Source organism: Myotis myotis, unplaced genomic scaffold, assembly GCF_014108235.1.
Source record: "Myotis myotis isolate mMyoMyo1 unplaced genomic scaffold, mMyoMyo1.p scaffold_m19_p_8, whole genome shotgun sequence".
Taxonomy (NCBI): Eukaryota; Metazoa; Chordata; class Mammalia; order Chiroptera; family Vespertilionidae; genus Myotis; species Myotis myotis.
Window position 1 is genome coordinate 22,598,215 of NW_023416390.1, and position 12,489 is coordinate 22,610,703.

Consider the following 12,489-nt stretch of genomic DNA (forward strand, 5'->3'; position numbering starts at 1 on the left):
TTGTCCAGAGAAAGCAAGCCTTCTCAATGTGAGGATTTAAGCTCACACGGGAAGCTCTGTCCTGGAGGGAGAGGCCTGAAGTGGTGTGTATATGTGTGTAGTACTGGGGGGGGGGGGGGGATTTAATTCAAAGGGAGTATTTGGAAGCCTATTTTGGCTCAATAGCTCAGCTATATCCTCAAAGCTGTTTATTTTTTCACTAAGAGAACGGATTTTCAAATCTTTATTTGACTCATGTCTTTCTCTTTCTCGATTGGTTTCAAACTTGGGGAGGGAAGAGGTTTTGGGCAGAGAGTCCTTCAAATTCCAAGCAATCATGTCATTTATTGAGCATCTACTAGGCCCTATGTCCACATTACCTGGTTTAATCCTGAGGTCAATACAGTTATACCTACTGGGCTGGAAGCTTCATGGGAACAGAGTCTATTTTACTCTCAGGATCAGAATGCTGCCCAACCTCTATTAGATACTCAGTATTTGTTGAATAGTATGTGTTACATGTATGCCTATTTTATAGATGTGGAGACTGAGGTTTGCCCAAGGTTACTCATCCAGTAAAGGAGGGTGTAAGGATTCAAACCCCAGGCCAACCTGGGCCAAAGCTTATGCTGCTGCCCTCCCCTCCTTCAAGTGCCCTCCCCTCCTGCCTATAGGAGTTACAGGCCCCCCTCCAGACACCACCTTTTCTGGGCCTGCCAAGGCCCAATTCCCAGACAGTGACTCAGGTGCCTCAAAGGCAGGGAGGGGGTGACACTCCCCTTTACTCTGCCCTGCCCAGGCATGTGTTGGGGGTGGGCAATGGTAACAAGGGTCCAGTTTCTGGGCTGAACAAGAGCAGAGGTGTTTTTGGGCCTATGTTTTGGGGCTGTCAGTGCCTTCTGAAAAGTCCTCTCCCTACCCCCCAACATCTCATAAGAGGTGAGGTGAAGGCTTGGGAGGCCAGTAGGGAGGGCCTCGCCTGCCAAGATGCTGGGCATCCAGAGAGGCAGTCAGGTTCCCTTCCTGTCCACGGTACCAGCCAGCCCACCCCGGGCAGCTGTAAGGCCACCTCCTCTCAGACCCGAAAGGCCTCCCAGCTAGAAACCCTGCTGGCAGGTGCTGGCAGGCCTAGGTTGGGCTGGGTGTGCGTGTGTGGAGGTGGCAACTCTGACCTCCATGGGGCAGCTGGGAGTGACCCAGCCGAGCTCCTGAGGACTCCCTCAGTGAAGGGGAATGCTTTCATCCGTGATGCCTCTAAAGCTGGACTACAATTATCTCCTGCGGGCAGACACAAGAGACAGGCTCCCAGCCTTGGATCCCACCCAACACCTTTATTTTCTCGCCTCTGATGTGTCCGGAACATGCCTGCCCCCAAAGCGGCATTCCCACCATTCCCTCCTCCTGGAATGCCACTCCCCCTGCTTGTCTCAATGTTGTCATTCCTTCCAGCTGAGGTCACGGTCACCCGGAACCCATCCAACCCTGGGAGCTCTGCCTCCTCTAGATCCTCCCGGCCCCTACTGCGTGTGTCTCTATCACTCATTTTGTGCTTGGCATAGGCTGCTTAGCTTCTTGCCAATAACCTATTTTCCCAATTTTTAAAAAATTCTGTATGTATCTGTACAGTTATGTACACGTGCTTCAGAATTCAAAAGTACCAACGAGATGAACAAAAATAAACTTATACCATGAAAATGTTTCCTTCATTGGTTCCCCTCTTGGCAGCCACCACTGTTGACTTTTTATTAGTGTTTCCTTCCAGAGACATCTATACATACTGTGTGTATACAAAACTACATACACTTTGTTCTATACCTGTTCCCCCCCCCCCCCCACACACACACACTTATCAATAAATCTAGAAGATAGTCTGTGTTAGAACATACCTCATTCTTTCTGGTGGCAATTTAGTATTCCATTCCATTCCATCACTTATTTAGCCAGTGTACTGGTTAAATGGGTATTTAGGTTGTTTCCTTTTTTTTTTTTTTGCTATTGAAAAAAATGCTGCAACCCTTGTGTATATGTCTTTGCACATATATTCAACCATAAGTTATTAGATTTGCAATCGTGGTCAAAGGCTATGCACCTTTAATTTTAACATACCCCATATTGCTCTGTTTAGAAGTTATACCAAATTACTCTCCCTTTACCAGTGTATGAGAATGCCTGTGCCCACAGCCTTGCCCATACGATGTACTGAACTTTTTAATCTTGGTCAATCATCTGATAAGTGAAAGTATTTTGTCACAGATTTCCTTCATAATTCTCTTATTATGAATGAAGTTGAGCATCTTTTCAATTGTTTAAAAGTCGGTACTTTCTCTTCTACGAACTGTCTTGTCTGTGCTCTTTGCCCATTTTTTAAAAAAATGGCATTGTTTGTCTTTTCTTATTGATTTGTTGGAATTCTTTGTGAACAAAGGAGATGAATCCTGCTTGCTAGATGTGTTTTATATAATTTCTCCCAGCTGTCATTTGTCTATGTCCCAGCTATATTTTCATCTTGTTGAGAATAGGGACTGGAACTTAAGCCACTTTGTATTCCTATTCTTAATACAACCACTTACATGGTAGGTGCTAGAAAAATGTCTGTGGAGATAAGAGAAGTAAGAAGAAAGAGATTTGGAAGATTTTAGAGTGACCTAACCTATTCCTTCCTCTTATACCAAGATCAGTCAGACTTTTGTTGTAAAAAGCAGAAACTAACTCTGGCAAATTAAAAAAGCACGCACACACACACACACACACACACACACACAGACTTGGAGAGGTGTCAGGTAGCACACAGAATCAGTATTTAGGGCCACCAAACAAGCCTCCGCAAACAGGTAAGCTCCAAGGGAACGTGGGCAGCCGGCACCACCGTCAAGGTCAGGGCACAGGACAGCTTGCCAGTCCCTCTGCCCACTGCAGTGAGGCCCCCTCCCACCCAGGCACCGAGGCTGACATTTTCTCCTCCGGACACTAGAGGCCACTGCTGGCTCCACTGCCATCACAATGCAGAAATGAATTCTCAACTGTCCCAGCTTTTCTGTGACTTGATCCAGATTCAGAGTCCCAGTGGGAGCTTGCCACTGGCAGAGCTGTGTCTTTTGCCTGCACCCTTGGAGCCGAGAAGTCTAGGAGAGCAAGTGTCCGGGCTTTCTGGCAGGCGGTGGCTGGCCTGGCTGCCTTCAAGACCTACGCAATGGGAATTCCCCAAATGTAGGCAGGAGGCTCAGACTGTGGGCAGCCAGGACAACTGGACAAAGTTCTCTTATTCGAGGATGTAGCTGAGCTACTCAGCCAAAATGAGCTTCTAAATACTCCCTCTGAATACCACTTCTAAATACCACTCTCTTTGCCCATGTCTGGCTCAAGCCCTTCTCTTCAGAGAAGCATTTCTGGGTCATAAAGCCTGAACACCCTTCTGGCTTCATAGCCATTGCTGCTTGGGCCAATAATGATGCCAGGGAAGACTGTACTACGACTGACTACATACCCCACCTCATCTGACTTTCAAACAGCCCTAGACTTTCCCTGTATTTAGGGAGGGAAAATGGCGTCCTTAGAGTTTTCCCCAAATCACATAGTACTGTCAGGCTGCAAATCCAGATCTATTTCCAAACCTTAGGGGTTTCCCAGTGGGCTGTATTAACGGGCTGGTATCTTACCGAGTTGAGCCTGAGGAGGCAGGGATTGGGCCACAGTCTCCTTTTTATATCCTGGCCACATCTACTATGGAGAAGATGTGCAATTAATGCTTGGTGGATATCAAGCAGGAGCCAGTTCTGGAAAGTTCTCTAAATCTCCCATGAAGCTTGAACCCAGGAGTCATTTTGAGGCAGAAGTCTACTTAATAGGATCACGTTGGGAAGGAAAATCTTAAAACCAGGAAATTTCTTTTCCTTTTTTTTTTTTTTTTGGTTTTCCTCTTCCCCTTTAACCCTACTTCCCCAAATGTGTCAAAACTGCCAGTAAGAGGCTGGCAACCGTGCATTATTTAATCATCCAATGGCTGTTTCTGAACCCCACCACTGTACCTGAGCCCTAATACTCTAGTACAAACAAGACACAAGCTCTGCCCTGTGGAATTTACATTTTAGTGGGCGAAGTACATGTCAATCAAATAAACAAATAAATGCTCATTTGTCACTCTGACAAGTGTGATTAAGGATGCCACAAGACGCTATGAGAGAGAGGCAGGTCTGTCCTCTTTTGAGGACCTGGGACTAGAGGTGGAATCTGAAAAAGGGGGAGGATTTAGGTCCAAAGGGGAAATCTGTGAGTCCTTGAGGTGGCGATTTCCTCCGGGGTGAGTTAACTATCGATCATTGAGCCTGTTTAGAGAAAAGCGACAGCGGGACCAGGGGCCAGGTGGCTTGTTGGTTGGCAAGTGTGTCAGCCTGGATGGAGCTCGCCGCGGTCTCCCAGGTCCCAGCTGGGGATGACGTCTTCCCGGTGCAAGCCCAAAATAGCCGGCTCCGCCCCCATCTCCCGGCAGCCCGTGCAGCAGCACCCCCACCCCACCCCCACCCCTCCCCACACCCCAGGTGACCGGCCGGGCCGGCCTCCTCTGACTCTAGTAGTTTCCGTGCAGCTGACGCATGCCTGCGCGCACAGCTGGGCCGGGAGCGTCCTACGCAGCAGCCGCGAGCCCGGCAGCGGGTGCCAGACGGTTCCCTGCGGGGTGCAGGGGCGGGGCGCCGCAGGGGCCCCAGGACTCCGGGCGGAGGAGGTGCGGGCAGGGTGCCTGTTCAGACTGGGGGCTCTGGGCCCTGCTGCGGAGTTAGGGGGCTGCTGCGATAGGGCTCCCTGGGCCTGGGCACCGAGATAGCCGGTGGCACCGGCCTGCGGGGGCCGATAAGGCTGCTCGAGCGAGCCTAGTCACCGCCGCGAGCAGAGCCCGGTGGGCTCCGCTTCCCCTGGAAACGCCGCCCGCCACCTGGGGGGGCTCCGGCCCCAGGGAGGCGCCCTTGGGTCTTTCTTCCTGACTCGTCCTTCTCTCCTGCAGCCCGCGGAGGCCCGCCTGACTGCTGACAAGTTGCCATGGCATCCTACTATGAGATCCTAGACGTGCCGCCCAGTGCCTCCGCAGATGACATCAAGAAGGCGTAAGTGCCTCCCCTGCGCACCGCAAAGCCTCTCCCACCGCCACCTCCCACCACCAGCACCTTGGGGCCCTTCAGACGCAGAACCAGGCCCTTGACATCTGTAGGGAGGAGGGAGACCCCCGATGAGTAGGAGGACGTCCATAGCTGTGAAGTTCTGCTGGGAGCTGGGTCCTTCTTTAGCAAACTTTCCCTTCCCCTCCCTTGCAGTCCCCCCCCCCCCCCCAGCCCCTAGATGGGGGCTTTCTCGGGATGCTGGGTAAAGATGCCCAGGCACTGACCAGGAGGGACCACTGCCCCTCTACCCTCCATGGCCACCTGTACCCCCCCCCCACCTTTGCAACCCCAGCCCCATGGAGCCCCAGGGAGAGTGAGGGCTGGGCCTTCTCACCCCCACATTATCACCTGTTACTACAAGCAGTCCTAGCGATAGGCCTCCGCTAAAGCACCGCAGCGGAGGCTGCCCAGCAGCTGGGGTGGAACAGGCTCACGGATGAAAGGACATGGGCTGGCTAATGGGAAAGTGGGTCATTCTCTTCTGTGAGGGGAAGTGCCTGCATTTGTCCCTCGGCCCTTCCCTCTGAACCCACTTCCTGCAGGTACCGGCGGAAGGCTCTTCAGTGGCACCCAGACAAGAACCCGGATAATAAAGAGTTTGCTGAGAAGAAGTTCAAGGAAGTGGCGGAGGCATATGAAGTGCTGTCAGACCGTAAGGCCAGGGACAGAGCAGGGCAGCACCCATCACCCCCACTTCCTGCCCCCCCCCCCCACACACACACATTTCCCACAGGGACTCTGGGACCTTGTTCCTTCAAATGAGCACCTACTCTGTGCAAACTACCTTTTTGTTCTTCCCCTAATCCTCTGAGCTCAGTGTCTGCTCCCCAATGTCTGGTAGTTGCAACATGGGTCCTGACAAAGGAGAGGATGCCCGACGTGTATGCCCAGCCGCCTCTGTGCCAGGCATGGGTGGGTGTAATCTCCAGGAGTGTTCGCAGCCATCCTGCAAGGCAGAATTTATCACCCCCATTTTACTGGCAAGGGGACTGAGGCTGGGAGAGGTGAAGTAACGTGCTCAAGATCACACAGCTGGAATATGAGTCCAAGTCCTTTTCTCATTCATTCAAAAAATATTCATTGAATGTTTATGGTGCTGGGCCCTTGCTGGGTACTGGGGAACAATGGAGGACAAGAAGGCACTGTCCTCACCCTGATGGGTTTATCACATTCTGGTCAGGGAAGATTGACATTACCCAAATAAATAGATAGACAAGAGTTTTCCTAAGGAAAGTAGCAGGGGGACGTGAGAGGGATGTTGCGATGGCCCCAGAGGCCTCTCTGAGAAAGTGACACGTAGGCTAAGCCCTGACCAGGAATAACACAGTCATAATGAGCTAACATTTACAGAACACTTACTATGTATCAGGCACTGTGTTAAGCCGTTTCCATGAATTGTCTCATTTAATCCTGCAACAACCCTCAGAGGTAGGTGCTGTTATGTCCATTTTACAGATGAGCTGCAGCTAAAACCTATAACCCCTGTCCCCTTTGCACCTTGCTGCCCCCAAGTGTCAGTCTCTGGGCAGTCTTCTGAGGGACTTAGGCCAAAAGGGGAGGCCGTTATCCCAGAGGCAGAGAGAAATGACCTGGTCTCTTCTTCCAGAGCATAAGCGAGAGATCTATGACCGCTATGGCCGGGAAGGGCTGACTGGAGCAGGTAGGTGGAGTGGTGGGGCCCAGAAATGGAAGTGGGTCAGGGAGGAGAGGGGGAGGGCAGCTGCTCACAATGGATGCTCTCTCGGGGCTCCTGGCCATGCCTGAGGTGGGGTCCCCTGGCTCGGCCAGGATGTACACTCTAAGCCCCCTCCTCAATCTGCCTCTCCTCCAGGAACTGGCCCATCTCGGGCGGAAGCTGGCAGTAGTGGGCCTGGCTTCACCTTCACCTTCCGCAGCCCCGAGGAGGTCTTCCGGGAGTTCTTCGGGACTGGGGACCCTTTTGCGGAGCTCTTTGGTGAGTGGACTCCAGAGGCCCCTGACTAGCTTGACTTCCCCCTGCAGGCCCACTCTCCGTCAGCTGGGAAGTCCTGATGGGGAAGGCTGAGAGGGAAGCAGAATTCCACAGACGGAAGATGTGGGGGTGGATCCAGTGAGAGCGGGGACAGAACCTTACACAGGCCTCAACTCACGTGACCCAGGAGTGGCACTTCAGAGACTTGTCTTATGAAACGATAACAATGATACATTGTTAGGCCTCCACAATGACAGCCATGAAGCAAGGCTCCAAGCCTCATGTGACAGTGATAATGCCATCACAAACAAAAACAGTTACCATTATTTGAAATGATTAATATGAACTCTGTGAGGCAGATAATTTTATCCCCATTTGCAGATGACAAAACTGAGGCACATTCAGATCACTTGCTTAGAGATACAGCAGATGGCAGAGCGGGACTCGTCACTGTGTTGGCCTGGCATCACACCGTCCTGCTCTTCTTATATGGAAGGAACTCTCTGTCCTCCCTCACTCCTTCCCTCCCACCTCCTTCCTTTATTCTTTATTGTGGACAGAATGTACTACTGAACCTTTTCATCTATAATATTATAAAGGAATTTATTTATAAATAAGTTCAAGCAGACGAGAAAAAAATCAGACTTAGGATTTATGATTAGCAGCTTATGTTTCTAGACTTTAAAGCAGGATTCACATATTTATTTATTTTTTTGAAGAAATCTCTTCACCAGATGATTGTTAATCTGCTTACTGTTGCAGAAGAACTGGGCCCCTTCTCAGACCTTCAGAACCGGGGTTCCCGGCCCGCAGGCCCCTTCTTTGCCTTCTCTACCTCCTTCCCTGGACACACTGGTAAGTGCTGTCCCTTCCCATTTTCACCATCTCTGCATCCTGGAACCCCTCGCCTCAGCTCCTGGCTTTTCCAAGGCTCTCTGGTGCATCCGGAGCCCTGCCTGTGGAGAGAGCACACAGGTTCCTGGCCCATTGTGACTGCAGCCTGCTGCATACAACCCCGGTCTAACAACCTCTCCTCCTCCTCCTCTGTCCCAATGCCAGAAATCTCCTCCTCGTCTTTCTCCTTCAGTCCTGGGGCTGGTGCTTTTCGCTCTGTCTCTACATCCACCGCCTTTGTCCAGGGACACCGCATCACGACACGCAGGTGAGGGCTCCTCCTGGGACCATATTGGGTGGAGGGGGAGCTGCATACAACTAGAAAGTCGGCCCCTTGAGGGCAGAGCCCAGTCTGTCCTGTTCACTGCAGCATCCCAGAGCCTGGACGAGCGCCTGTGGGACTCAGGCATGCCCGCTGAATGACCTGTGCTGTCTCCCACAGAATCATGGAGAACGGGCAGGAGCGGGTGGAAGTGGAGGAGGACGGGCAGCTGAAGTCAGTCTCGATCAATGGTGAGGAGCAGCCCTGTCACTCAGTCCCTGGCAGGAAGCCCCAGCCCCATGCCCCAAAGCTACCTCCTCAAACTGCTGCAGTCTCAACTCCCTCAGAGCAGGGAGGGAATGGCAACCACAGGCCAGACTTGCAGGATCTCTGGATGGTGATCATGGGGATGGGGACCAGGACAGGGAATTGAGGAGCCTCCCAGGGCACAGCTAATGACTGTCATCATTAGTGGGGTGCATTTGCAGAACTCTACTATTTTTAAAGCACTTGCATGCATACCATGTCCTCTATAGTCTTCAAACAGCCGGGGAAAGCAGGGCAGTTGGTGTTTGCCCTAGTTTTCACTTGAGGAAGCTGTGCCTCAGCACAGTTAAATGGCTATAAACCCAAGTACCCTCAGGTCCAAGGCTCTGTCCTACTTAGTGAGGAGGAAATCCAGGAATGAAACTCAGGACACAGGATTCCTGGAGCTGAACTCTTACCACAACTCCTTGCTGTACAGGGTGGTCGCCATGGCTACCCTTTCATGCCTGCCGACCTGCTGACCCTGGGAACACTGTGCTGTCTGGCTTAACCATCGGGACAATTTGGCAGTGCAGGATTTCTCATCATTCCCATTTTATAGATGAGGGAAGGCGGCTCAGGGAGGTAGAATGACTTGCCCAAGGCGGGAGCTCATGCTGGAACTGAATCCCTGCCCATGTTCATAACCACTATGCTAGGTGTTCACATGCATGGATGCCATTTCCAAAAGAGGAGCTGGAAGTGGTCAGAGTGCTGCATGGGGCCAGCCTGGCAGGATTCCCCTGGCCTGGGCCAGGGGGCCTCATGGTGCCTGTGACTCCTGTAGGTATCCCAGACGACCTGGCACTGGGTTTGGAGCTGAGCCGTCGGGAACAGCAATCGGCTGTTACTTCCAGATCTGGGGGCGCTCAGGTGCAGCGGTCCCCTGCCTCACGCCCTTTTGGCAGCAGCTTCTTGGAGGAGGATGAGGACATGCAGCTTGCCATGGCCTACAGCCTGTCAGAGATGGAGGCAGCTGGGAAGAAACCGGCAGGTGGGCGGGACGCACAGCGAAGACGGCAGGGGCAGCCCAAGGCCCAGTACCAAGATCCGGGCATGGGGGGGACTCAGGAGAGTGCAAGGAGTGACACAGCCAAACCTGGCTCACCCGTGGAGGTTAAGGCCGCTCAGTGCCTCATCCTCTGATCGCCAAGCTCAACCCACCCCAATTCTGGGTGACCTGGGTCCTGCTCACTGTCAGAACAGAGGGGGATGTGGCCCCTCCAACCCCATGCTCCCCCTACAGTTTCCCTCCAGGTCCCCTGCCCTCTGGTGTGGACTCAGGCTTTGCTCTGCTGAGCTGATAGGTCCCTGGTGAAGCCCAGCGGTGGGAGGACCTGAGGAGCCAGGATGCACTTCTTATGTGATGGGGGCTTTCTAAGGGGCATTAGTGGTTTGGGGCAGGCCTTCTGTGCCCAGCAACCTGTGTTGCTGATGATGTCAAGGAAGGAGGACTTGGCCTGGGGTTCTCTGAGCCCGAGTCGGCAGCTCCACTGGGGAGTCTCGGCTCCCCCTGTCCAGCTGCGGGCACCCTGCCCTGGTTTCTGTGCTGTGCTGAGCTCTGACTGTCTCTGTTGCTTCCCTTCTGGTGCTGCTGCTCTTCCTTACTCTGCAATTCCCCGTGGGCCGCATCGCTTGCTTTCACTGCTGTCTGGCTAGGACTCCCTTCTTCCTTCCCCAAGAAGGCCTCTGTGTGTCGAGGAAGATGCTGTGGCCGGTAGGGCCATAAGGTCTTCCGGGGAGGCTGGCTGGGTGGGGTGGGAGCCTCTGGGCCATCCAGATTCGGAACCGGAGCCCGCTCCTCCTCCCTTCTTCTTGCTGCCTCAGCCTGCCCTAGGCCTTGGGACTAGGCAGAGGTGAGGCTGGCTAACCCGGGAGCAGTGGGATAAAGCCAGGGTGCCCAGGAGGGAGGCCTACAAGGGGACCGTGCCCCATCCCACTTCACCATGCGTCAGGGCTCAGGGAGAGGCCACAGGGCCAGTCCAGGTCTGCATGCTCTGTGGCACCACCCTCCACGGCTTGCTGCTGACCCTCTCTCCTGTCACCCACCCCCACTCTCTTCCCAGATGTGTTCTGAGCTGGATGTCCGGGATCCAGAGTCGATGCACAGTTCCTACAGGACAGCGCCCTCCTCTGTGGGCTGGGAGGGGACTCTCCATTCCTCTCCCTCACCTGTGCTGAGCATAGAGCTGGGCCTGGGTGGTGGGTGGGGTCTGGGTGGGAGACGTCAGTAGTCTTAGCCTGTAAACTCTTCACTGGGTGGTTGGTGCTGTCTCTTGGAGACTACTAGTCCCAGAATGCAACACACCCTGCCTCATTTCTGATAGATTGTGCTTGGGGGAAGTGGTGTGTGGTTATGGAGCTGTGCATCTTGGGACATGTAGTTCCACTCCAGGTCGGCCTGTCACTGGCTGTGAGATGGGGAGAACTTATCATTTGATATGCCCCTAGCAGGGATGGTGAAAATGTGGATGAAGGGGTAATGGTCTGAGCTTCCATTCCCCTGACACCTCTTGCTAGCAGCAGGGTTAGCGTGTAGAAATGTGTAGAAATCAAAGCCCTGTGGCATCTGGGAGAGGCTCTTTTCTTGTGGACAGTACAGGGGTCTGAGGAACAGCTGGGACGGGATCACTAAAAGCTGATGGGTGTGGACTGGCAGAGAGCTTGAAGGGAAGGGCCCTCTGGGGTGTGTGTGTGTGTGTGTGTGTGCGCGCGTGTGGATCTGGGATTGGCATGCGATGGGAACTCCAGGCATGTTGCTGCTTGTATGGCTTCTATGGCCTCTGACCCTGCTGACCATTCTTTCCAACACCACAGCTGAGCTGCCTCTCCTCCTCCCTGCCTGGGGAGCCCCATGGCCAGGGAGGGGAGTGGTGGAGCTGGGGTATGCCAGACCCTGTGACATTGTGTCTCAGAGACCTATCAAAGCCAGCTGGGCTGAGCTCAGGCCAGAGGGAAACACTGGAAGTTGGTCAATAAAGCTGAGTTTGGAGAGCTCGGTGGTGCTCTGCTCCTGTGTCCTTCCTTCCCAGGGAGGCCCGGGGATCTATGGGACCAGTGGGTGACACACCTTCCTTTATTACCCAAACACCTAGAGGTTGCAAGCCTTCCCAGCTGACAGCAGACATCCCCTCTTTGGCTGGTCTGCTACCCCCCCCCCCCCCAAAACAGCACGTGTGGAATCCTGAGAAGTGCTCCCATTCTTCTGCCCTCACCTCCTGGGGCCCCACAGATGGCTTTCCCAGGCAGCTGTGTTTCCCCTTATGCAGGGTCCCAACACACTGCAGCACAGCTAGGACCAGACTAAGGTATGACTTGACTGAAAGCCTAAGGACAACAAAAAGCAGGGAACATGTGGTGAGAGCCTGTAAAAATGTACATAGACTGAGCCCTTTCACAGATTTCCTTAGCCCAAAGCCAGTGGCGGGTCTCAGGGGCCCGCCTCCCCCACGTGGAGTGGCACAGGTCTGCCCCACTCAAGATCCAGGCCCCCAGCTCATCAGGACCCAGGGAGGAGAAAGCCAGGTACCTCTCCTGTTCTACAGATACGTGTAGAGCTGCCCCTCCAGCCATGGGGCAAGCACCTTCCCATCGGCACGCAGGGCGGTGTGGCTCACCACGCACTCTCTCTCCCATTCCAGGATAAACGCTTGGCCTCATCGTCCATAGCCAAAGGGTCCATAGTGTATTTTTCTGAAAGCAAGGAAGCAGCCTAACCTGAAAGAAGAATTTCAAGCTTCTGTCTTGAGGGAGAGAGATCTTCTGGAATTTTGCCAAGTGGTGGTTTTGCCCACTCCTAGCCTTTGAGAGGTCAAACATACTGGAATGTATGAAGATTAAACAAGTAAATGCATGCGCCTCAGTCGAGCCCAGGTGAGGCATAGGAGGACCAGCGGTCTCATCGCTGGTCCCTTCGCTCCCTGCAAGTGGCAGATGGTACTTGCCCT

At 53.4% G+C, this 12,489-nt stretch overlaps 1 protein-coding gene across 6 annotated transcripts; it reads left to right on the plus strand.

The window, feature by feature from the left end:
• Positions 1-4,531: 4,531 nt before the first annotated feature.
• Positions 4,532-12,395, plus strand: DNAJB2 (DnaJ heat shock protein family (Hsp40) member B2). Of its 6 annotated transcripts, none has more exons than XM_036319220.1 (8): positions 4,532-4,699; positions 4,976-5,075; positions 5,672-5,781; positions 6,736-6,789; positions 6,961-7,083; positions 7,843-8,242; positions 8,417-8,487; positions 9,330-11,540. In XM_036319220.1, the coding sequence occupies exons 2-8, from the start codon at positions 5,011-5,013 to the stop codon at positions 9,686-9,688; spliced, it is 1,182 nt and encodes a 393-aa protein (XP_036175113.1). In that variant the 5' UTR covers positions 4,532-4,699; positions 4,976-5,010; the 3' UTR covers positions 9,689-11,540. The 6 variants fall into 6 exon arrangements, with proteins under 6 accessions (XP_036175113.1, XP_036175112.1, XP_036175115.1 ...); XM_036319222.1 differs by lacking the exon at positions 4,532-4,699 and adding an exon at positions 12,184-12,395 and having other exon boundaries at positions 4,757-5,075; positions 9,330-9,536; XM_036319221.1 differs by lacking the exon at positions 4,532-4,699 and having other exon boundaries at positions 4,759-5,075; positions 9,330-9,536; positions 10,609-11,540.
• Positions 12,396-12,489: the final 94 nt, after the last annotated feature.